This window comes from Salvelinus fontinalis, chromosome 23 (genome assembly GCF_029448725.1).
Source record: "Salvelinus fontinalis isolate EN_2023a chromosome 23, ASM2944872v1, whole genome shotgun sequence".
In the NCBI taxonomy this organism is placed as follows: domain Eukaryota; kingdom Metazoa; phylum Chordata; class Actinopteri; order Salmoniformes; family Salmonidae; genus Salvelinus; species Salvelinus fontinalis.
In genome coordinates, this window is record NC_074687.1 from 16977278 (window position 1) to 17002816 (window position 25539).

Genomic DNA, 25539 nt, shown 5'->3' on the forward strand with positions numbered 1-25539 from the left:
ACAGACAGAGAGACAGAGCAGAGGGAGAGAGACAGACAGAGAGACAGAGCAGAGGGAGAGAGACAGACAGAGAGACAGAGCAGAGGGAGAGAGACAGACAGAGATAGAGAGACATAGCAGAGGGAGAGAGACAGACAGAGAGACAGAGCAGAGGGAGAGAGACAGACAGACATAGGTAGAGAGATAGAGCAGAGGGAGAGAGACCAACAGAGATAGAGAGACAGAGCAGAGGGAGAGAGACAGACAGAGACAGAAAGACAGAGCAGAGTGAGAGAGACAGACAGAGACAGAGCAGAGGGAGAGAGACAGACAGACAGAGACAGAAAGACAGAGCAGAGTGAGAGAGACAGACAGAGACAGAGCAGAGGGAGAGAGACAGACATAGATAGAAAGACAGAGCAGAGGGAAAGAGACAGACAGAGATAGAGAAACAGAGCAGAGGGAGAGAGACAGACAGAGAGAGAGAGACAGAGCAGAGGGAGAGAGACAGACAGAGACAGAGAGACAGAGAGAGAGAGAGAGAGAGAGAGAGAGAGAGAGAGGTATGTTGAGTATGTTGAGTATGTTGTGTGTGTGTCTGGCTAGCGCTGCAGGTCTGATGGAGTGTGAAACTGGGTTTTTACAGCAAACAGCCCCACAACACACTGGACGTGAGGGGTAACACGGGTCACAGTTAGAAATCTGTCCTGTACTCCCCCCACGCCCATTCCCGAATTCTCCAATTCCTGGTCATATTTCAGTTGCAGCAGTCCAATATTCATGGATCCCTCCCAGCCTAGTGGGAGTCAGCTGTTGACAGACCAGTTACACAACTGCTCCAGAGAGATAGAAAACAGAGAGAGAGGATACAGAGAGAGGGGATACAGAGAGAGGATACAGAGAGAGAGGATACAGAGAGAGAGAAAACAGAGAGAGAGGATACAGAGAGAGAGAAAACAGAGAGAGAGGATACAGAGAGAGAGAAAACAGAGGGAGAGGATACAGAGAGAGAGGATACAGAGAGAGAGGATACAGAGAGAGGGGATACAGAGAGAGAGAAAACAGAGAGAGAGGATACAGAGAGAGAGAAAACAGAGAGAGGATACAGAGAGAGAGGATACAGAGAGAGGGAAAACAGAGAGATGATACAGAGAGAGAGGATACAGAGAGAGGGAAAACAGAGAGAGAGAAAGAACAGAGAGAGAGAGGATACAGAGAGATAGGGAACAGAGAGAGAGAGAGGATACAGAGGGAGAGAGGATACAGAGAGAGAGAAAACAGAGGGAGAGGATACAGAGAGAGAGGATACAGAGAGAGGGAAAACAGAGAGAGAGAAAGAACAGAGAGAGAGAGGATACAGAGAGATAGGGAACAGAGAGAGAGAGAGGATACAGAGGGAGAGAGGATACAGAGAGAGAGAAAACAGAGGGAGAGGATACAGAGAGAGAGGATACAGAGAGAGAGGATACAGAGAGAGAGAAAACAGAGAGAGGGAAAACAGAGAGAGAGGATACAGAGAGAGAGAAACAGAGGGAGAGGATACAGAGAGAGAGGATACAGAGAGAGAGGATACAGAGAGAGAGAGGATACAGAGAGAGAGAAAACAGAGGGAGAGGATACAGAGAGAGAGGATACAGAGAGAGAGGATACAGAGAGAGGGAAAACAGAGAGAGGGAAAACAGAGAGAGAGGATACAGAGAGAGAGAAAACAGAGGGAGAGAGAGGATACAGAGAGAGAGGATACAGAGAGAGAGAAAACAGAGAGAGAGGATACAGAGAGAGAGAATACAGAGAGAGAGGATACAGAGAGAGGATACAGAGAGAGGGAAAACAGAGAGAGGATACAGAGAGAGAGGATACAGAGAGATATAAAACAGAGAGAGAGAAAGAACAGAGAGATAGGGAACAGAGAGAGAGAGAGGATACAGAGAGAGAGAGGATACAGAGAGAGAGGATACAGAGAGAGATACAGAGAGAGGATACAGAGAGAGAGAGAGAGGGAACAGAGGGAGAGAGAGTCTGAAATCAGAGAGAGGGAACAGAGAGAGGCATCTCAAACCATTCCAGTCCATTCGAGAGATATGTTAGGACCAAAAACCTTCTGTTCTGTTGGCTGGGGTCGGGTCACTACGTTACCATAGAGAAGGTCTGCTCTGTGACCACTTGGCTGACATCAGTGGATTTAGTTATACAGCATCAAGTAGAGATCCATGTGGATTCCTCTACCTCAGTGTCAGCAGATCCCTTGCAAAGATATAACTCTGAAAGATCCATCAGGGGATCTTGTAGCTTTTGTTCTTGTCCTGTGTCTGTTTGTGTTTGAGTATTATCACTATGCACTGTTGATGTCTGTGGATACGCAACATACACACACACCATTCGAACAGTCTGTGGATTTGACACGCCTTCTATTCATGTGTCCACCAGGTTTTGAGGCTGGTCAGGAAGTGTGTATGTTTCTGTCCCACATGTGGTCTTTCAGGCCGTGTGTGTGTCCTGGGTCATCCGATGTGTGTGTGTCCTGTTCCATACAGTGTGTGTGTGTGAGGGGGTCCCTGTGTCACACGGAGCTGAGGCTCTGGAAGCCACAGAACTTCCATCGTTTCTCCAGCGTGGCTCCCACTCCACTCAGCTCCTGTCTGAAGACACTGGGCAGACGACCCATCAGAGACTCCAACTCCCCCGCTGACACCTGGACGGGACAGGGACAGGTGGGATCACCTAACAGGTCTACTTCTTATTTGTGCAACAATTAGATGAGATTTCATTTCCCCCCAGCTTTTTTCCCTTTCTCTATTTTAGTGACTATTTCATGTAAAGATACTGACCGTAGTGTCCAGTCTCTGAATGTAGGACCACAGATAGTCGATGTTGGCTCCAAACGGGTGGACATGGAGGAAGGTAGATATGATGCCTGCAGAGAGAGAGAGAGAGAGAGAGAGAGAGAGAGAGAGAGAGAGAGAGAGAGAGAGAGAGAGAGAGAGAGAGAGAGAGAGAGAGAGAGAGAGAGAGAGAGAGAGAGAGAGAGAGAGAGAGAGAGAGAGAGAGAGAGAGAGAGAGAGAGAGAGAGAGAGAGAGAGAGAGAGAGAGAGAGAGAGAGAGAGAGAGAGGTCATGATCAGATGAGCTCCGGCATTTTTCAGCATTTTCTTTAAAAAATATAGATTTAGAGTTAGTTAAACTTGGATTTTTTGTCAGGAACACATACAAGATGTTACCCTCTACAACATAACCCTAAATTCAAATCAAAACTCAAAACCTACATCCTGATTTTGGACGGAATTACGGAATCACCTGAAAGATTCACAAATACCAAGGATTATTACACAGCAAATTCTCTGGAAAACAACAGAAACCTGAAAACACCACCCAACCTGGAACTGAGTGAGTAATGTTTAGTCTGAAACTATATTCTATTGCCAAAAGCCAAGAAGAAAAATACATGACATTACTTTATAAGCATTGAATGAAACATAATTGCCAAGCTTGATACAGCTTCAACTAGCACTGACGTGTCAAGTGAGAGGTGTCAAAGACCATTAGCCCAACAATGGCAGGAGAGTCGAATAGTCTACCCCAACCAAATGGAGAGGCCTTAGAAGCTCCCTCCTGCTGTTCAGAGGTAATTAAAATACTGTACCCTGTGAGTGTAAAGAATGACAAGGCAAGAAAAGAGCACAAAATGAAGCTCCTTATGGAAAATCAAGAGACACTTTTTGCTGACTATTACAAAAATGGGAACATCAGCAACCTTATCTTCCACACAAACCATCCCCTGGCATGGCACAGTGCTATATTAGCACACTACCCCTCTGTTAAGAGAGGGGGGGTTAACGAGGGGTGGAAACTCAGGATACTTGACAACGAGGACTCTGAGTCAGCTAACATAAATCTATATAAGTCTGGAACAGTATTGGTACAGGGCAACCCCAAACAGTTTCAGCTGGACTTTCACCTAATCAAAGATTTAGCCCAGCAAGAGAAGCTCTCCCTTGATAAAGATACCCCCACCCCGAGCGGGTCAAACCAGACCTCTTCATCATATAATCCCACAGACGAGCAACCCTCAGCAGACAGTCAACCTCCCAGTACAGAGCACTTCTCCCTCATTGAAATGAAGGATAAATTCACCCAGCTGGAGGTAAGGCAGGTTGAGCTGGAACAGCAGGTCATTACACTCCAGTCAGCACAGACCCAGACAACAGTCCAGCACAACAACACCCCCTTAACCATACCAGGAGTGCTGGAGGTGGAGAGAGACATATCTGGACTCTGGACAGTGGTGAGACAATTTCAACAGGAGAAAGAGCAGAAGCAGGAGCAGAACAGAGCACTAGAGGAGAGGATCAGACTGCTGGAGGAGAGGGATAGGGGGATGGAGGAGAGGATCAGACTGCTGGAGGAGAGGTGGAGGGGGATGGCATGTGACAGAGAACAACCCACTAGGGAGGTGGCCATACCCACAGAGACGCCAGCAGAACAGCCCACCTCAGCACCCGACAAAAGTCTCAACACCACAGCAGAACAGTCCACACCAGACCCTGACCATAGAGTCGACATCACAGCAGAACAGTCAAAAGAAAAACCCCAAGCACAGCAGCTCTCACCCCCTCTGAGCACCCCCCCTGTCAGCCACCCTAATAGCCCTCCTGACAACCCCCCCACACCCACTGAGGACAAACACAAGACACAGATTGTCCTCCTTATGGACTCAAATGGGAAATTTATAGAAGAAAAAAAACTTTTTCCCAAACACAGTGTGTCTAAACTCTGGTGTCCAAACACCCAGCGCGCCCTAGACCTTCTGTCTGAGGACAAACTAGGCTCACCTAGCCACATAATAATACACACAGGCACAAACGACCTGAGAGCACAGAAGGAAAGGGTGGCCACAGCACTGAAGGGAGTGATTGAAAAAGCTTCTTCTACTTTCCCCAACGCACAAGTGGTTATCTCCACCCTGCTACCACGAAAAGACTTCCACCCTGCTACAATACAGCGGGTAAACGCAAGCATTTCCCGTGACTGTGCCTCAAAACCAAATGTCTTTCTGGCCCACCACTCCACCCTGGACTTGAACAGCCTCTATGACCAGGTCCACCTCTACAAGGCAGCAGTGTCCACCTTTGCCCGGACTCTAAAGGACATCGCTCTCAAACGCAGCCCCAACACTTCACACAGCAGCAACAGATCAATAGACACCCCATCCAGACCAGCGAGACACCCTCCAAGAACTTCAGGACCCTCCCCCTGGACCTACACATAGAGGACCCACGCCAAGAGGACTTACATCCAGACCACAGCACCCCCAGACACATCCACACCCCCACCCCAACCAATCAACACCCCCCCACATCAACCATGCCCACACCCCATTTAGGCCCCCTCAGATCAGACCTATGTCACTCCTGCCCACCCCATGCACCCCAACCCCGCAAAGAGGGCATCAACATGGAAGTCACACATACGCCCAGGTAGTGAGCGGGCAAACAGGCCCAACCCCCACTCTTACACTCGCCCAAGCCAACGGCATGTACCAGATGCTCAGCAGGCTCTGCTCACACTTACTGGCCTGAGGCCAAACCATGACCAACAACATTGGACACTTTATGGAACAAAAAAGCCTTCACTATATCATCCTGGAATATCCAAGGCCTGAGGTCATCTGCCTTTGGCCTAAAGAGCAGGAACCCGGACTTCACCAAAGAAATCGGTAATGCAGACATTGTCATCCTGCAAGAAACCTGGTATAGAGGAGACGGACTCACTGGTTGCCCTCTAGGTTACAGAGAGCTGGTAGTCCCATCCACCAAACTACCAGGTGTGAAACAGGGAAGGGACTCAGGGGGAATGCTAATTTGGTATAGAGCAGACCTAACTCACTCCATTAAATTAATCAAAACAGGAACATTTTACATTTGGCTAGAAATTCAAAAGGAAATTATCTTAACAGAGAAAAATGTCCTCCTGTGTGCTACCTATATCCCCCCACTAGAATCCCCATATTTTAATGAAGACAGCTTCTCCATCCTGGAGGGGGAAATCAATCATTTCCAGGCCCAGGGACATGTATTAGTCTGTGGCGACCTAAATGCCAGAACTGGACACGAACCTGACACCCTCAGCACACAGGGGGACAAACACCTGCCTGCAGGTGACAGCATTCCCTCCCCCATATGCCCCCCTAGGCACAACTATGACAACATAACCAACAAAAACGGGTCACAACTCCTGCAGCTCTGTCGCACGCTGGGTATGTACATAGTCAATGGTAGGCTTCGAGGGGACTCCTATGGTAGGTACACCTATAGCTCATCTCTTGGCAGTAGCACTGTAGACTACTTTATCACTGACCTCAACCCAGAGTCTCTCAGAGCGTTCACAGTCAGCCCACTGACACCCCTATCAGATCACAGCAAAATTACAGTCTACTTGAACAGAGCAATACTCAATCATGAGGCATCAAAGCCAAAGGAACTGAGTAACATTAAGAAATGCTATAGATGGAAGGAATGCAGTTTGGAAACCTACCAAAAAACAATTAGGCAACAGCAAATCCAATCCCTTTTAGACAACTTCCTGGGTAAAACGTTCCACTGCAATAGTGAAGGTGTAAACTTGGCAGTAGAAAATCTTAACAGTATATTTGACCTCTCAGCTTCCCTATCAAATCTAAAAATCTCAAATAGAAAACCGAAGAAAATGAACAACAATGACAAATGGTTTGATGAAGAATGCAAAAATCTAAGAAATAAATTGAGAAACCTGTCCAACCAAAAACATAGAGACCCGGAAAACCTGAGTCTACGCCTTCACTATGGTGAATCACTAAAACAATACAGAAATACACTACGGAAAAAGAAGGAACAGCATGTCAGAAATCAGCTCAATGTAATTGAAGAATCCATAGACTCTAACCAATTCTGGGAAAATTGGAAAACACTAAACAAACAACAACACGAAGAATTATCTATCCAAAATGGAGATGTATGGGTAAACCACTTCTCCAATCTTTTTGGCTCTATAACAAAGAATAAAGAGCAAAAACATATACATGATCAAATACAAATACTAGAATCAACTATTAAAAACTACCAGAACCCACTGGATTCTCCAATTACCTTGAATGAGTTACAGGACAAAATAAAAACCCTCCAACCCAAAAAGGCCTGTGGTGTTGATGGTATCCTTAATGAAATGATCAAATATACAGACAACAAATTCCAATTGGCTATACTAAAACTCTTTAACATCGTCCTTAGCTCTGGCATCTTCCCCAATATTTGGAACCAAGGACTGATCACCCCAATCCACAAAAGTGGAGACAAATTTGACCCCAATAACTACCGTGGAATATGCGTCAACAGTAACCTTGGTAAAATACTCTGCATTATCATTAACAGCAGACTCGTACATTTCCTCAATGAACACAATGTACTGAGCAAATGTCAAATTGGCTTTTTACCAAATTACCGTACAACAGACCATGTATTCACCCTACACACCCTAATTGACAACCAAACAAACCAAAACAAAGGCAAAGTCTTCTCATGCTTTGTTGATTTCAAAAAAGCCTTCGACTCAATTTGGCATGAGGGTCTGCTATACAAATTGATGGAAAGTGGTGTTGGGGGTAAAACATACGACATTATAAAATCCATGTACACAAACAACAAGTGTGCGGTTAAAATTGGCAAAAAACACACACATTTCTTCACACAGGGTCGTGGGGTGAGACAGGGATGCAGCTTAAGCCCCACCCTCTTCAACATATATATCAACGAATTGGCGCGGGCACTAGAACAGTCTGCAGCACCCGGTCTCACCCTACTAGAATCCGAAGTCAAATGTCTACTGTTTGCTGATGATCTGGTGCTTCTGTCACCAACCAAGGAGGGCCTACAGCAGCACCTAGATCTTCTGCACAGATTCTGTCAGACCTGGGCCCTGACAGTAAATCTCAGTAAGACCAAAATAATGGTGTTCCAAAAAAGGTCCAGTCGCCAGGACCACAAATTCCATCTAGACACCGTTGCCCTAGAGCACACAAAAAACTATACATACCTCGGCCTAAACATCAGCACCACAGGTAACTTCCACAAAGCTGTGAACGATCTGAGAGACAAGGCAAGAAGGGCATTCTATGCCATCAAAAGGAACATAAATTTCAACATACCAATTAGGATCTGGCTAAAAATACTTGAATCAGTCATAGAGCCCATTGCCCTTTATGGTTGTGAGGTCTGGGGTCCGCTCACCAACCAAGATTTCACAAAATGGGGCAAACACCAAATTGAGACTCTGCATGCAGAATTCTGCAAAAATATCCTCCGTGTACAACGTAGAACACCAAATAATGCATGCAGAGCAGAATTAGGCCGATACCCACTAATTATCAAAATCCAGAAAAGAGCCGTTAAATTCTACAACCACCTAAAAGGAAGCGATTCCCAAACCTTCCATAACAAAGCCATCACCTACAGAGAGATGAACCTGGAGAAGAGTCCCCTAAGCAAGCTGGTCCTAGGGCTCTGTTCACAAACACAAACACACCCCACAGAGCCCCAGGACAACAGCACAATTAGACCCAACCAAATCATGAGAAAACAAAAAGATAATTACTTGACACATTGGAAAGAATTAACAAAAAAACAGAGCAAACTAGAATGCTATTTGGCCCTAAACAGAGAGTACACAGTGGCAGAATACCTGACCACTGTGACTGACCCAAACTTAAGGAAAGCTTTGACTATGTACAGACTCAGTGAGCATAGCCTTGCTATTGAGAAAGGCCGCCGTAGGCAGACATGGCTCTCAAGAGAAGACAGGCTATGTGCACACTGCCCACAAAATGAGGTGGAAACCGAGCTGCACTTCCTAACCTCCTGCCCAATGTATGACCATATTAGAGACACATATTTCCCTCAGATCACACAGATCCACAAAGAATTCGAAAACAAATCCAATTTTGATAAACTCCCATATCTACTGGGTGAAATTCCACAGTGTGCCATCACAGCAGCAAGATTTGTGACCTGTTGCCACAAGAAAAGGGCAACCAGTGAAGAACAAACACCATTGTAAATACAACCCATATTTATGCTTACTTATTTTAACTTGTGTGCTTTAACCATTTGTACATTGTTACAACACTGTATATATTTAATATGACACTTGTAATGTCTTTATTGTTTTGAAACTTCTGTATGTGTAATGTTTACTGTTAATTCGTTTTGTTTGTTTCACTTTTGTGTATTGTCTACCTCACTTGCTTTGGCAATGTTAACACATGTTTCCCATGCCAATAAAGCCCCTTGAATTGAATTGAATTCAATTGAGAGAGAGAGAGAGAGGAAGAGAGAGAGACAGTGTGAGAGAGAGGAAGAGAGACATGAAGAGAAAGAGAGACAGGGAGAGAGACAGCAGGAAGATGAAGAGAGAGAGAGGAAGAGAGACAGGAAGAGGAAGAGAGACGGAGAGAGACAGGGAGAGAGAAAGGAAGAGGAAGAGAGACAGGAAGAGGAAGAGAGACGGAGAGAGACAGGGAGAGAGACAGGAAGAGGAAGAGAGACATGGAGAGAGACAGGAAGAGGAAGAGAGACATGGAGAGAGAGAGGAAGAGATACAGGGAGAGAGAGAGGAAGAGAGAAAGGGAGAGAGAGAGGAAGAGAGAAAGGGAGAGAGAGAGGAAGAGAGACAGGAAGAGGAAGAGAGACGGAGAGAGACATGGAGAGAGAGAGGAAGAGAGAAAGGGAGAGAGAGAGGAAGAGAGAAAGGGAGAGAGAGAGGGAGAGAGACAGGAAGAGGAAGAGAGACATGGAGAGAGAGAGGAAGAGGAAGAGATACAGGGAGAGAGAGAGGAAGAGAGAAAGGGAGAGAGAGAGGAAGAGAGACATGGAGAGAGAGAGGAAGAGAGAAAGGGAGAGAGAGAGGAAGAGGAAGAGATACAGGGAGAGAGAGGAAGAGAGAAAGGGAGAGAGAGAGGAAGAGAGACAGGGAGAGGACGAGAGACAGGGAGAGGAAGAGAGACAGGGAGAGGAAGAGAGAGAAAGAGACAGGGAGAGAGATAGTGTGAGAGAGAGAGACAGGGAGAGAGAGACAGAGAGAGAGAGAGAGAGAGAGAGAGAGAGAGAGAGAGAGAGAGAGAGAGAGAGACAGAGAGAGGGACAGGGAGAGAGAGAGAGACAGGGAAAGGAAGAGAGACACGGAGAGGAAGAGAGAGAGACAGGGAGAGGAAGAGAGAGAGACAGGGAGAGGAAGCGAGACAGGGAGAGGAAGAGAGAGAGAGACAGGGAGCAAGAGAGAGAGAGACAGGGAGAGAGAGAGAGTCAGGGAGAGAGAGAGACTCAGGGAGAGAGAGAGAGACAGGGAGAGGAAGAGAGACAGGGAGAGGGAGAGGAAGAGAGAGAGAGTCAGGGAGAGAGAGAGAGTCAGGGAGAGAGGGAGAGAAAGAGAGACAGGGAGAGGAAGAGAGACAGGGAGAGGAAGAGAGAGAGAGACAGGGAGAGGGAGAGGAAGAGAGAGAGAGTCAGGGAGAGAGAGAGAGTCAGGGAGAGAGAGAGACAGGGAAAGAGAGAGACAGGGAAAGAGAGAGACAGGGAAAGAGAGAGAGACAGGGAGAGGAAGAGAGACAGGGAGATGAAGAGAGACAGGGGGAGGAAGAGAGACAGGGAGAGGAAGAGAGAGAGACAGGGAGAGGAAGAGAGACAGGGAGATGAAGACAGAGAGAGAGACAGGGAGAGGAAGCGAGACAGGGAGAGGAAGAGAGAGAGAGACAGGGAGCAAGAGAGAGAGAGACAGGGAGAGAGAGAGAGTCAGGGAGAGAGAGAGAGTCAGGGAGAGAGAGAGAGACAGGGAGAGGAAGAGAGACAGGGAGAGGGAGAGGAAGAGAGAGAGAGTCAGGGAGAGAGAGAGAGTCAGGGAGAGAGAGAGAGAGGGAGAGAAAGAGAGACAGGGAGAGGAAGAGAGACAGGGAGAGGAAGAGAGAGAGAGACAGGGAGAGGGAGAGGAAGAGAGAGAGAGTCAGGGAGAGAGAGAGAGTCAGGGAGAGAGAGAGACAGGGAAAGAGAGAGACAGGGAAAGAGAGAGACAGGGAAAGAGAGAGAGACAGGGAGAGGAAGAGAGACAGGGAGATGAAGAGAGACAGGGAGAGGAAGAGAGACAGGGAGAGGAAGAGAGAGAGACAGGGAGAGGAAGAGATAGAGACAGGGAGAGGAAGAGAGAGAGAGAGACAGGGAGAGGAAGAGAGGCAGGGAGAGGAAGAGAGAGAGAGAGAGAGGGAGAGGAAAAGAGACAGGTAGAGGAAGAGACACAGGGAGAGGAAGCGAGAGAGAGACAGGGAGAGGAAGAGAGACAGGGAGAGGAAGAGAGAGAGAGAGACAGGGAGAGGAAGAGAGACAGGGAGAGGAAGAGAGAGAGTCAGGGAGAGGAAGAGAGACAGGGAGAGGAAGAGAGAGAGACAGGGAGAGGAAGAGAGAGAGACATGGAGAGGAAGAGAGAGAGAGAGACATGGAAGGGAAACAGGCTGTTCAGATCCAGTTGTCCTCCAGAGCTGCAATCTGCATCTTGCTGTCGTGCAATAAATGCAATAAACGCTGGTCGGAGCACAAAGAGCACTTGAGTTGATTACTGAAGTCCTGCAGAGGTAGCACAGCCACTCAGGGGGAGAGGATATAGTGCAGTCCCCTGGGAACCCAGAGACAATATTTATTCCCCTGATTTATATGACGTAACATTGGGGGGGGGGTGTTTGCAGATTGCAGACGAGTGTGTATCCATGCATGCTGGCGCGTGTCTGTGTGTGTGTAGGTGTGTGTCCCTTATAGATGCCTGTGTTGGTTATTAAATGAAAAGCCCAGAAGCTGTGCTGTCTGCGGCAGGCAGGGAAGCAGGCAGGGCGGCTTGTTGGCAGGGAGGTAGAGAACTCTGCCTCTCCTCTCCTTCATGTTGGCTTTCTGTGGGCCGTGCTAAAAGAGATACATGTTCTGCTGCCTTCTTCTCTCTGCTCTCTCCTCTCTGCTCTCCTATCTGCTCTCCTCTGATCTCCTCTCTGCTCTCTCCTATCTGCTCTCCTCTGATCTCCTCTCTGCTCTCTCCTATCTGCTCTCCTCTGATCTCCTCTCTGCTCTCTCCTATCTGCTCTCCTCTGATCTCCTCTCTGCTCTCTCCTATCTGCTCTCCTCTGATCTCCTCTCTGATCTCCTATCTGCTCTCCTCTGCTCTCCTCTCTGATCTCTCCTCTCTGCTCTCCTCTCTGATCTCTCCTCTCTGATCTCCTCTCTCCTCTGATCTCCTCTCTGATCTCCTCTCTCCTCTGATCTCCTCTCTGTTCTCCTCTGATCTCCTCTCTGATCTCTCCTCTGCTCTCCTCTCTGCTCTCCTCTCTGCTCTCCTCTCTGATCTACTCTCTCCTCTGATCTCCTCTCTGCTCTCCTCTGCTCTCTGCTCTCCTCTGCTCTCTGCTCTCCTCTGCTCTCTGCTCTCCTCTGCTCTCCTCTCTGCTCTCCTCTCTGCTCTCCTCTCTGCTCTCCTCTCTGATCTACTCTCTGATCTACTCTCTCCTCTGATCTCCTCTCTGCTCTCCTCTGCTCTCTGCTCTCCTCTGCTCTCTGCTCTCCTCTGCTCTCCTCTCTGCTCTCCTCTCTGCTCTCCTCTCTGCTCTCCTCTCTGATCTACTCTCTCCTCTGATCTCCTCTCTGCTCTCCTCTGCTCTCTGCTCTCCTCTGCTCTCTGCTCTCCTCTGCTCTCTGCTCTCCTCTGCTCTCCTCTCTGCTCTCCTCTCTGCTCTCCTCTCTGCTCTCCTCTCTGCTCTCCTCTCTGATCTACTCTCTCCTCTGATCTCCTCTCTCCTCTGATCTCCTCTCTGATCTCCCCTCTGCTCTCCTCTCTGATCTCTCCTCTGATCTCCTCTCTGATCTCCTCTCTGCTCTCCTCTGATCTCCTCTCTGATCTCCTCTCTGATCTCCTCTCTGATCTCCTTCTGATCTCCTTCTGATCTCCTCTCTGCTCTCCTCTGATCTCCTCTGATCTCCTCTCTGCTCTCCTCTCTGATCTCCTTCTGATCTCCTCTCTGATCTCCCTCTGATCTCCTCTCTGCTCTCTCCTATCTGCTCTCCTCTGATCTCCTCTCTGATCTCCTATCTGCTCTCCTCTGCTCTCCTCTCTGATCTCTCCTCTCTGATCTCCTCTCTCCTCTGATCTCCTCTCTGATCTCCTCTCTCCTCTGATTTCCTCTCTGTTCTCTCCTCTGATCTCCTCTCTGATCTCTCCTCTGCTCTCCTCTCTGCTCTCCTCTCTGCTCTCCTCTCTGCTCTCCTCTCTGCTCTCCTCTCTGCTCTCCTCTCTGCTCTCCTCTCTGTTCTCCTCTCTGATCTACTCTCTCCTCTGATCTCCTCTCTGCTCTCCTCTGCTCTCTGCTCTCCTCTGCTCTCCTCTGCTCTCCTCTCTGCTCTCCTCTCTGCTCTCCTCTCTGCTCTCCTCTCTGCTCTCCTCTCTGATCTACTCTCTCCTCTGATCTCCTCTCTCCTCTGATCTCCTCTCTCCTCTGATCTCCTCTCTGCTCTCCTCTGATCTCCTCTCTGATCTCCCCTCTGCTCTCCTCTCTGATCTCTCCTCTGATCTCCTCTCTGATCTCCTCTCTGATCTCCTCTCTGATCTCCTCTCTGATCTCCTCTCTGATCTCCTCTCTGCTCTCCTCTCTGCTCTCCTCTGATCTCCTCTGATCTCCTCTCTGCTCTCCTCTCTGATCTCCTTCTGATCTCCTCTCTGATCTCCCTCTGATCTCCTCTCTGATCTCCTCTCTGATCTCCTCTCTGATCTCTCCTCTGATCTCCTCTCTGATCTCCTCTCTGATCTCCTCTCTGATCTCCTCTTTGATCTCCTCTCTGCTCTCCTCTTTGATCTCCTCTCTGCTCTCCTCTCTGATCTCCTTCTGATCTCATCTCTCCTCTCCTTCTGATCTCATCTCTCCTCTGCTCTCCTCTCTGCTCTCCTCTCTGCTCTCCTTCTGATCTCATCTCTCCTCTCCTTCTGATCTCATCTCTCCTCTGCTCTCCTCTCTGATCTCCTCTCTGATCTCCTCTCTGATCTCTCCTCTGCTCTCCTCTGCTCTCCTCTCTGCTCTCCTCTCTGCTCTCCTCTCTGCTCTCCTCTCTGCTTGGTCACTTTAATAAATGTAACACTCTATACTTTAATAATGGCACTTTAATAATGTTTACATATCTTGCATTACTCATCTCATATGTTTATACTGTATTCTATACTATCTATTGCATCTTGCCTATGCCGCTCTGTTATTGCTCATTCATATATTCATATTTATATATTCTTATTTCATTCCTTTACTTACATTAGTGTGTATTAGGTATTTGTTTTGGAATTGTTAGATATTACTTGTTAGATATTACTGCACGGTCGGAACTAGAAGCACAAGCATTTCGCTACACTCGCAATAACATCTGCTAACCATGTGTATGTGACCAATAAAATTGGATTTGATTTCCTCTCCTTTCTCTCCTCTCCTCCTCTCTCCTCTCCTCTGCTATCCTCCTCTCTCCTCTCTCCTCTCTGCAGCACCAAAGGGAACTCCGCTTTCTAGCTGTACATCTAAGAATTGGCACAGGACTATTTTGTGCTTGTTGTATGGAGATTCTTACAATGACAGGAAACACAAGGAAATCAGGCTAATACAATCAGTCCAGTCAGAATCAGATAGAGGCTGCTTTTCATTTGTGATGAAATTATATTTATGGGAGCTGAAAGGGAGGAAAGTAGAGGGGGAGGAGAGGGGGAGAGAGATAAAGGGGGAGGAGAGAGGGAGAGGTAGGGGGAGGAGAGAGGGAGAGGTAGAGGGGGAAGAGAGAGGGAGAGAGATGCAGAGGGGGAGAGAGATAGAAGGGGAGGAGAGAGAGGGAGAAATAGAGGGGGAGGAGAGAAAGGGAATGGTAGAGGGTGAAGAGAGAGAGAGAGGAGAGAGCCGCAGGAGAATTAGTCAATTTGTGTTCTCCAGTCAGTCTCTATCTCTCCTGGAGCCGGTTTGTCTTTTCTTCTGTTCTGAATGATGGCGTCCTCGTCTGTCACTGTGTCCCCAGCGCCCTGCGATACACTGTCTTTCTGTGTGGATGGAGTGTCTTTCTGTGTGGATACACTGTCTTTCTGTGTGGATGGAGTGTCTTTCTGTGTGGATACACTGTCTTTCTGTGTGGATGGAGTGTCTTTCTTTGTGGATGGACTGTCTTTCTGTGTGGATGGAGTGTCTTTCTGTGTGGATACACTGTCTTTCTGTGTGGATGGAGTGTCTTTCTGTGTGGATGGACTGTCTTTCTGTGTGGATGGAGTGTCTTTCTGTGTGGATGGACTGTCTTTCTGTGTGGATGGACTGTCTTTCTGTGTGGATGGACTGTCTTTCTGTGTGGATGGACTGTCTTTCTGTGTGGATGGACTGTCTTTCTGTGTGGATGGACTGTCTTTCTGTGTGGATGGAGTGTCTTTGTGTGGATGGAGTGTCTTTGTGTGGATGGAGTGTGTTTCTGTGTGGATGGAGTGTGTTTCTGTGTGGATGGAGTGTGTTTCTGTGTGGATGGAGTGTGTTTCTGTGTGGATGGAGTGTGTTTCTGTGTGGATGGACTGTCTTTCTGTGTGGATGGAGTGTCTTTCTGTGTGGATGGAGTGTGTTCCTGTGTGGATGGAGTGTCTTTCTGTGTGGATGGAGTGTCTTTCTGTGTGGATGGAGTGTCTTTCTGTGTGGATGGAGTGTCTTTGTGTGGATGGAGTGTGTTTCTGTGTGGATGGAGTGTGTTTCTGTGTGGATGGAGTGTGTTTCTGTGTGGATGGAGTGTCTTTCTGTGTGGATGGACTGTCTTTCTGTGTGGATGGAGTGTCTTTCTGTGTGGATGGAGTGTGTTCCTGTGTGGATGGAGTGTCTTTCTGTGTGGATGGAGTGTGTTTCTGTGTGGATGGAGTGTGTTTCTGTGTGGATGGAGTGTGTTTCTGTGTGGATGGACTGTCTTTCTGTGTGGATGGAGTGTGTTTCTGTGTGGATACACTGTCTTTCTGTCTGGATGGAGTGTCTTTCTGTGTGGATGGAGTGTGTTTCTGTGTGGATGGAGTGTGTTTCTGTGTGGATGGATTGTCTTTCTGTGTGGATGGACTGTCTTTCTGTCTGGATGGAGTGTCTTTCTGTGTGGATGGACTGTGTTTCTGTGTGGATGGAGTGTGTTTCTGTGTGGATGGAGTGTCTTTCTGTGTGGATGGAGTGTCTTTCTGTGTGGATGGAGTGTGTTCCTGTGTGGATGGAGTGTCTTTCTGTGTGGATGGATTGTGTTTCTGTGTGGATGGAGTGTGTTTCTGTGTGGATGGAGTGTGTTTCTGTGTGGATGGAGTGTCTTTCTGTGTGGATGGAGTGTCTTTCTGTGTGGATGGAGTGTCTTTCTGTGTGGATGGAGTGTCTTTCTGTGTGGATGGAGTGTCTTTCTGTGTGGATGGAGTGTGTTCCTGTGTGGATGGAGTGTCTTTCTGTGTGGATGGAGTGTCTTTCTGTGTGGATGGAGTGTGTTTCTGTGTGGATGGATTGTGTTTCTGTGTGGATGGAGTGTGTTTCTGTGTGGATGGAGTGTCTTTCTGTGTGGATGGACTGTCTTTCTGTGTGGATGGAGTGTCTTTCTGTGTGGATGGAGTGTCTTTCTGTGTGGATGGAGTGTCTTTCTGTGTGGATGGAGTGTGTTTCTGTGTGGATGGAGTGTGTTTCTGTGTGGATGGAGTGTGTTTCTGTGTGGATGGAGTGTCTTTCTGTGTGGATGGAGTGTCTTTCTGTGTGGATGGAGTGTCTTTCTGTGTGGATGGAGTGTCTTTCTGTGTGGATGGAGTGTCTTTCTGTGTGGATGGAGTGTCTTTCTGTGTGGATGGAGTGTCTTTCTGTGTGGATGGAGTGTCTTTCTGTGTGGATGGAGTGTCTTTCTGTGTGGATGGACTGTCTTTCTGTGTGGATGGAGTGTCTTTCTGTGTGGATGGAGTGTGTTCCTGTGTGGATGGAGTGTCTTTCTGTGTGGATGGAGTGTGTTTCTGTGTGGATGGAGTGTGTTTCTGTGTGGATGGAGTGTGTTTCTGTGTGGATGGACTGTCTTTCTGTGTGGATGGACTGTCTTTCTGTCTGGATGGAGTGTCTTTCTGTGTGGATGGACTGTGTTTCTGTGTGGATGGAGTGTGTTTCTGTGTGGATGGAGTGTCTTTCTGTGTGGATGGAGTGTCTTTCTGTGTGGATAGAGTGTCTTTCTGTGTGGATGGAGTTTCTTTCTGTGTGGATGGAGTGTGTTCCTGTGTGGATGGAGTGTCTTTCTGTGTGGATGGAGTGTCTTTCTGTGTGGATGGAGTGTGTTTCTGTGTGGATGGATTGTGTTTCTGTGTGGATGGAGTGTGTTTCTGTGTGGATGGAGTGTGTTTCTGTGTGGATGGAGTGTCTTTCTGTGTGGATGGACTGTCTTTCTGTGTGGATGGAGTGTCTTTCTGTGTGGATGGAGTGTGTTCCTGTGTGGATGGAGTGTCTTTCTGTGTGGATGGAGTGTGTTTCTGTGTGGATGGAGTGTGTTTCTGTGTGGATGGAGTGTGTTTCTGTGTGGATGGAGTGTGTTTCTGTGTGGATGGAGTGTGTTTCTGTGTAGATGGAGTGTGTTTCTGTGTGGATGGAGTGTGTTTCTGTGTGTGAACACAAGCAGAGCACCGCTGTGTGCAGCCGGGAGAGATAATGTATGTGTGTGTGCACGTGCCTGCGTGTGTGCATGTGTGTGTGTGTATAGGGGATTATTCTATGTGTGTGTGGCCAGGGCCAGCAGAGTCTTGCTTGGCAAACAGACCCACAGTACCTATCCCCTGAGTCCGCCTCCATCCAACCCCTCATCCCGATCCTTGGGTTCTTCATCCAAGAACATGACAGACAGGCGTGGGCTGCTTCCAAACCATTTCGCCCCATTAAACATTGGCCCCCCTCCAACATGTCTAAATGTACCAATCCACCCCCTATCCTCAGCCTAACCACAACCATTAAAACCCTCCCAGTCAGCTGACTATTCCAGAAGAAAAGGAGACAATGTAGACAATATGGTTTCCAGTAAAGAGTGTATAATTGACATGTTATACTGTATGTTATCGATAGTAGATGATATTTACCCAGTAGCAGAGCCTCTCTCTCTGATGTGAGGGCTCCTCTCATGGCTGCTTCACTCCTCCTGTCTCTGCTGCGGTACAGAGTGGTCACACACCCGTTCACTACCTGTAGACACACACACAATGCTGTGTTAGTCCTTATAGACGCACAATGGGAACTGATACTACTGCTGCTGCTACTTCTGCATAAGAAGAAATAGATACTGAAAGCATGATATCAGCTCTCAGATGGGTATCAGCTTCCACTTCAGTAACTTCAGGGGCAGAATAAAGTTCAGCACACGTGCGTGTGTGTGTGTGTGTGTGTGTGTGTGTGTGTGTGTGTGTGTGTGTGTGTGTGTGTGTGTGTGTGTGTGTGTGTGTGTGTGTGTCCTGTATGTGTGTACGGGTGTGTGTAGTCACTGGGGTAGTGTTATTTTTATGAGAGAGGAGAGTGACTGGTGCTATTGGTGTTACTCCAATGGGATTCCCCTGTCTCCTTCTCTTCTCCACTCCAGTCCATGTCTGCCTTTCACAGGGCACAAGGGACATACACAATAAGCCACTACAAACCCTAACCCCTCCACACACAGGCACTATTTTACTTACCCCCCCATATCACACCCACCCTTAATGCATAGGCCTATCCCCCATCAGATACTGACGTCTCTTCACACCAGCTGGCTGGGTCAATAAAAGCACTCAAGAAGAGGGTACAGAGATGATGAGTGTGTGTGTGTGTGTGTGTGTGTGTGTGTGTGTGTGTGTGTGTGTGTGTGTGTGTGTGTGTGTGTGTGTGTGTGTGTGTGTGTGTGTGTGTGTGTGTGTGTGTGTGTGTGTGTCGTATTGTGTGGGTACAGTATAGTGGAGTGTGTGGAGTATTGTGTGGGTACAGTATAGTGGTGTGTGTGGAGTATTGTGTGGGTACAGTATAGTGGTGTGTGTGGAGTATTGTATGGGTACAGTATAGTGGTGTGTGTGGAGTATTGTGTGGGTACAGTATAGTGGTATGTGTGGAGTATTGTGTGGGTACAGTATAGTGGTATGTGTGGAGTATTGTGTGGGTACAGTATAGTGGTGTGTGTGTGTGTGTGTGTGTGTGTGTGTGTGTGTGTGTGTGTGTGTGTGTGTGTGTGTGTGTGTGTGTGTGTGTGTGTGTGTGTGTGTGTGTGTGTGTGTGTGTGTGTGTGTGTGTGTGTGGAGAATTGTGTGGGTACAGTACAGTGGTGTGTATTGGAGCAGACGGACCTTCTCAGGTGTTTCTCCGTTGTTCCCCTCCACTACATCCCCATTAGTCAGCATCTGAAAACAAGACACACAGAGAACAAGACAGACAGAGAACAAGACAGAAAGAGATCAAGACAGAGACCAACATCAAGTACTTACCATTCACACTGGTAACCCTGGTAACAAGCAGAGGCATAGAGCATGTTCTTAGTAACAGAAGCAGGATCTAGGTAGCTGTTGTTTTGCACTATATATACAAAAGTATGTGGACACCCCTTCAAATGAGTGAATTCGGCTATTTCAGCCACACCTGTTGCTGGCAGGTGTATAAAATTGAGCACAAGCCATGCAATCTGTTTGAGGAAGGCCCTTTCCTGTTTCAGCATGACAATGCCCCTGACGTCAACCTCATCGAACACCTTTGGGATAAATTGGAACGCCGACTGTGAGCCAGGTCTAATCGCCCAACGTCAGTGCCCGACCTCACTAATGCTCTTGTGGCTGAATGGAAGCAAGTCCCCGCAGCAATGTTCCAACATCTAGTGGAAAGCCTTCCCAGAAGAGTGGAGGCTGTTATAGTAGAAAATGGGGGACCAACTCAATACTAATGCCCATTATTTTGGAATGAGATGTTCGACAAGCAGGTGTCCACATACTTTTGGTCATGTAGTGTAGGATCTTTAGACCGTATGGAAACAATATATCCTCCCTGGATGTTCATCTATCTTTCTATTTGTTCATCTATTTATCCTCCCTGGATGTTCATCTATTTATCCTCCCTGGATGTTCATCTATTTATCCTCCCTGGATGTTCATCTATCTTTCTATTTGTTCATCTATTCATCCTCCCTGGATGTTCATCTATCTTTCTATTTGTTCATCTATTTATCCTCACTAGGTATCCATCTCTCTGATTCCAGCTGAATACACTCTTTCTCCACAGGAGCTCTGTGCTTATTGATGTTCCCATTACCTCAGTCCAATAACAGTCATGCAACAATAACAGTTAGCATCATCAGATAGAAATCAGAAATGTATTCATCCATCCACTGGTTGTATTATTCTCACTCAACAGTACAGTGCTTCTGGGGATGCAAAGTGTGTGTGTGTGTGTGTGTGTGTGTATGTGTGTGTGTGTGTGTGTGTGTGTGTGTGTGTGTGTGTGTGTGTGTGTGTGTGTGTGTGTGTGTGTGCGTGTGTGCGTGTGTGCGTGTGCGCGTGTGCGCGTGTGCGTGCGTGCGTGCGTGCGTGTGTGCGTGTGTGCGCGTGTGTGTGTGTGTGCGCGTGTGTGTGCATGTGCGTGTATGCATGTGCGTGTGTACATGTTCTCTCACCTTGTCTCTCAGGGCTAGGACTTCTCCCTGCAGGTATCTGTGCTCGTCTCTAGCCTGCTCTAGCACCACCTCCTTACTCCTCAGCTGCTCCTGCAGACTCAGCAGTTGCTGGGAGGTGAGAGACACAGAGAGAGAGAGACAGTTACACAACAGACCACAACACAGTTAGAGAGACAGAGAGAGAGATAGAGAGACAGTTACACAACAGACCACAACACAGTTAGAGAGAGAGACAGAGAGAGAGAGTTACACAACAGTCTACAACACAGTTAGAGAGAGAGACAGAGAGAGAGAGAGAGAGAGAGAGAGAGAGAGAGAGTTACACAACAGTCTACAACACAGTTAGAGAGAGAGACAGAGAGAGAGAGAGTTACACAACAGTCTACAACACAGTTAGAGAGAGAGATAGAGCGAGAGAGAGTTACACAACAGACTACAACACAGTTAGAGAGAGAGACAGAGCGAGAGACAGTTACACAACAGACCACAACACAGTTAGAGAGAGAGACAGTTACACAACAGACCACAACACAGTTAGAGAGACACAGAGAGAGAGTTACACAACAGACTACAACACAGTTAGAGAGAGAGACAGAGCGAGAGACAGTTACACAACAGACCACAACACAGTTAGAGAGAGAGACAGTTACACAACAGACCACAACACAGTTAGAGAGACACAGAGAGAGAGTTACACAACAGACTACAACACAGTTAGAGAGAGAGACAGAGCGAGAGACAGTTACACAACAGACTACAACACAGTTAGAGAGAGAGACAGTTACACAACAGACCACAACACAGTTAGACACAGAGAGAGAGAGAGAGAGAGAGAGAGAGAGAGAGAGAGAGAGAGAGAGAGAGAGAGAGAGAGAGAGAGAGAGAGAGAGAGCGAGAGAGAGAGAGAGAGAGAGAGACAGTTACACAACAGTCTACAACACAGTTAGATAGAGAGACAGTTACACAACAGACCACAACACAGTTAGAGAGACACAGAGAGAGAGAGAGAGAGAGAGAGAGAGAGAGAGAGAGAGAGAGAGAGAGAGAGAGAGAGAGAGAGAGAGAGAGAGAGAGAGAGAGAGAGAGAGAGAGAGAGAGAGAGAGAGAGAGAGAGAGACAGTTACACAACAGTCTACAACACAGTTAGATAGAGAGACAGTTACACAACAGACCACAACACAGTTAGAGAGACACAGAGAGAGAGAGAGAGAGAGAGAGAGAGAGAGAGAGACAGAGAGAGAGAGAGAGAGAGAGAGAGAGAGAGAGCGAGAGAGAGAGAGAGAGAGAGAGAGAGAGAGAGAGAGAGAGAGAGAGACAGTTACACAACAGACTACAACACAGTTAGAGAGAGAGACAGTTACACAACAGACCACAACACTGGGGCCCCTCATGGGTGTGTACTTAGTCCCCTCCTGTACTCCCTGTTCACCCACGACTTCATGGCCAAACACGACTCCAACACCATCATTAAGTTTGGTAACAGCTCAACCATGCTTCTACACCTGCATTGCTTGCTGTTTGGGGTTTTAGGCTGGGTTTCTGTACAGCACTTTGAGATATCAGCTGATGTAAAAGGGCTATATAAATACATTTGATTTGATTTGGTAGGCCTGATCACCGACAACGATGAGACAGCCTATAGGGAGGAGTTCAGAGAACTGGCAGTGTGGTGCCAAGATAACAACCTCTCCCTCAATGTGCGCAAGACAAAGAGCTGATCATGGACTACAGGAAAAGGCGGGCCGAACAGGCCCCCATTAACATCGACGGGGCTGTAGTGGAGCGGGTCGAGAGTTTCAAATTCCTTGGTGTCCACATCACCAATGAACTATTATGGTCCAAACATACCAAGACAGACGTGAAGAGCGTTCGACAAAACCTTTTCCCCCTCAGGAGACTGAAAAGATTTGGCATGGGTCCCCAGATCCTCAAAAAGTTCTACAGCTGCATCATCGAGAGCATCCTGACTGGTTGCATCACCCCCTGGTATGGCAACTGCTCGGCATCTGATCGTAAGGCGATACAGAGGGAAGTGTGAACAGCCCAGTACATCACTGGGGCCAAGCTTCCTGCCATCCAGGACCTATATACTAAGCGGTGTCAGAGGAAAGCCCATAAAATTGTCAGAAACTCCAGTCACCCAAGTCATAGACTGTTTTCTCTGCTACCACACGACAAGCGGTACTGGAGCACCAAGTCTAGGACCAAAAGGCTCCTTAACAGCTTCTACCCCCAAGCCATAAGACTCCTGAACAGTTAATCAAATGGCCACTGGACTATTTACATTGACCCCCCTCCCCCCATTTGTTATGTACACTGCTGCTACTCTCTGTTTATTATCTATGCATAGACACTTTACCCCTACCTACATGTACAAATGACCTCAACTAACCTGTACCCCTGCACACTCAACTACCCTCTGTATATAGCCTCGTTATTTTATTGTTACTTTTTAGAATTTTTTACTTTCGTTTATTTGGTAAATAATTTCTTAACTCTTCTTGAACTGCACTGTTGGTTAAGGGATTGTAAGGTCTACACTTGTTGTATTCGGCGCATGTGTCAAATAAAGTTTGATTTGACTTGATTTGAACACAGTTAGATAGAGAGACAGTTACACAACAGACCACAAAACAGTTAGAGAGACAGAGAGAGAAGCGCAGAGTGCTGGGAGGACAGAAACAACAGAGAAGATGATGAACACAGAGGTGACACCAGTGGCAGAAGGTGTTAGTGTAGAGTAAGCAGGAACAGCAGTAAGCAGAGATGTGACTGTGTGTTGGTCTGTCTTGAGGGTAGGGGGTGTTGGTCTGAGTCAGGTTGTAAAGGGAGGAATTGTGATTGTGGTGGACAGGAGACTCAGAATACATCAGACTGTTCCTATGTACTTGTGCTATGACCTTTTGCTAGTGAAATCACTGGTCCAAATACCTGCAGCTTGTGGCACTGTATTGTATTTATGCTTTATCAATAACTCAGTGGTGTAAAATATTTAAGTAGTCCTTTCAAGTATTTTTACTTAAGTCGTTTTTTGGGGTATCTGTACTTTACTTTACTATTTATATTTTTGACTACTTTTACTTCACTACATTCCTAAAGAAAATAATGTACTTTTTACTCAATACATTTTCCCTGACAACCTAAAGTTACATGATTTGATTTATCTTAATATTATAGAGTCATCTTCAGGATGCCCAGCCCACATTTTGAATGCTCAGGCAGGACAACTATTCCCTAGGTCGTTGCTGTTTGTTAGGTCTGCTTCCAACTCACACCCTCAAACACGTAGATCCCCTGAACGCAGCTCACTCTCTCAAACACATAGATCCCCTGAACGCAGCTCACTCTCCAGATCCCAATCACCTGAATTCTAATCACCTGTTCACACACCTGTATGTCATTATCACACACTATTTAGTTCAGTTCTTTTTAACCCCATCACTGTGAGGTATTGTTTGTTTTATGACACATGTCTTTCAGAGCTCTGGGTTTCCTGTAATTTACTCCTCCCGTTTATAATGGTTTTAGCCTATCGGATTTCCTGTTGTCTACCTATTGCCTGATCTCCTGGACTACATTACTAGCCTTTTTCCTGCCAGTACCGTTGCCCTTTTGGACCCCCTGTGTATGACCTTCTGCCTGCCCCTGGACCCAGCTACCTGCCTCCTACTGTGGTCCTTTACAATAAACACCTGCTGCACCCTTGAAACCAGCTCTCTGTCTCCCCTTGTGTTCATTACACTGTTAATGAAAATGTGTTTTCAGTCAACTTTATCTGGTAAAATAAAGGTTAAAAAAATGCCTAAAAATACACCAATCAATATACCGCATTGTCATCACTATTGCCTCTGATCTGGCGGACTCACAGGTGTAAACACAGGTGCAGTATGATACAGGCGTAGATGGTGGAATGTTGTAACTGCTGCATGTTGCTGTAGCAGGTGTGTGTGTGTGTACCTGTTGCATGTTGTGCATGCTCTGCTGCAGCAGGTGTGTGTGTGTGTCGGGGAAGTGTTCAGGGTCGTAAGGGCGGCAAGCCTTGCCTTGCTCCTTCCTCAGCAGCTCCACCTCATTCCTGTAGGCGTCCAGCTGCCAACGTAGAGAGTCATTCTCCTCCCTCAGAGAGGCCCCAGACTGGCCACACACACCTGGAGAGGAGTAGGGGAGAGAGGGTTAGACACAAGACACACACACCTGGAGAGGAGGAGGGGAGAGAGGGTTAGACACAAGACACACACACCTGGAGAGGAGGAGGGGAGAGAGGGTTAGACACAAGACACACACACCTGGAGAGGAGGAGGGGAGAGAGGGTTAGACACAAGACACACACACCTGGAGAGGAGGAGGGGAGAGAGGGTTAGACACAAGACACACACACCTGGAGAGGAGGAGGGGAGAGAGGGTTAGACACAAGACACACACACCTGGGGAGAGAGGGTTAGACACAAATACACACAAACACACACACATACACATATGCATGCATGCACACATATACACAAAGACCAGGGATATTTTCCAATACCTCGCAAAGATCTACCTATTGGTAGATGGGTCAAAATAAAAAATGCAGACATTGAATATCCCTTTGAGTATGGTTTAGTTATTAATTACACATTGGATGGTGTATCAATACACCCAGTCACTACAAAGATACAGATGTCCTTCCTAACTCAGTTGCTGAAGAGGAAGGAAACCGCTCAGGGATTTCACCATGAGGCCAATTGTGACTTTAAAACAGTTACAGAGTTTAATGGTTGTGATAGGAGAAAATTGAAGATGGATCAACAACATTGTAATTACTCCACAATACTAACCTAAATGACAGAGTGAAAAGAAGGAAGCATTTACAGAATACAAATATT

General features: G+C 47.2%; 1 protein-coding gene across 3 annotated transcripts in view; it reads right to left on the reverse strand.

Moving 5' to 3' along the window:
• Nucleotides 1–2536: 2536 nt before the first annotated feature.
• enox1 (ecto-NOX disulfide-thiol exchanger 1) overlaps nucleotides 2537–25539 on the reverse strand; it is a 102945-nt gene continuing 79942 nt past the window's right edge. For all 3 annotated transcript variants that reach the window (XM_055878071.1, XM_055878069.1, XM_055878070.1), the window contains exons 10-15: nucleotides 24632–24822; nucleotides 20675–20782; nucleotides 19362–19415; nucleotides 18138–18240; nucleotides 2808–2893; nucleotides 2537–2671 (exon numbers count right to left, since the gene is read on the reverse strand). In XM_055878071.1, coding sequence (XP_055734046.1) covers nucleotides 2540–2671; nucleotides 2808–2893; nucleotides 18138–18240; nucleotides 19362–19415; nucleotides 20675–20782; nucleotides 24632–24822 — 674 coding nt within the window. In that variant the 3' untranslated portion in view covers nucleotides 2537–2539. The remainder of the gene's footprint in view (nucleotides 2672–2807; nucleotides 2894–18137; nucleotides 18241–19361; nucleotides 19416–20674; nucleotides 20783–24631; nucleotides 24823–25539) is intronic.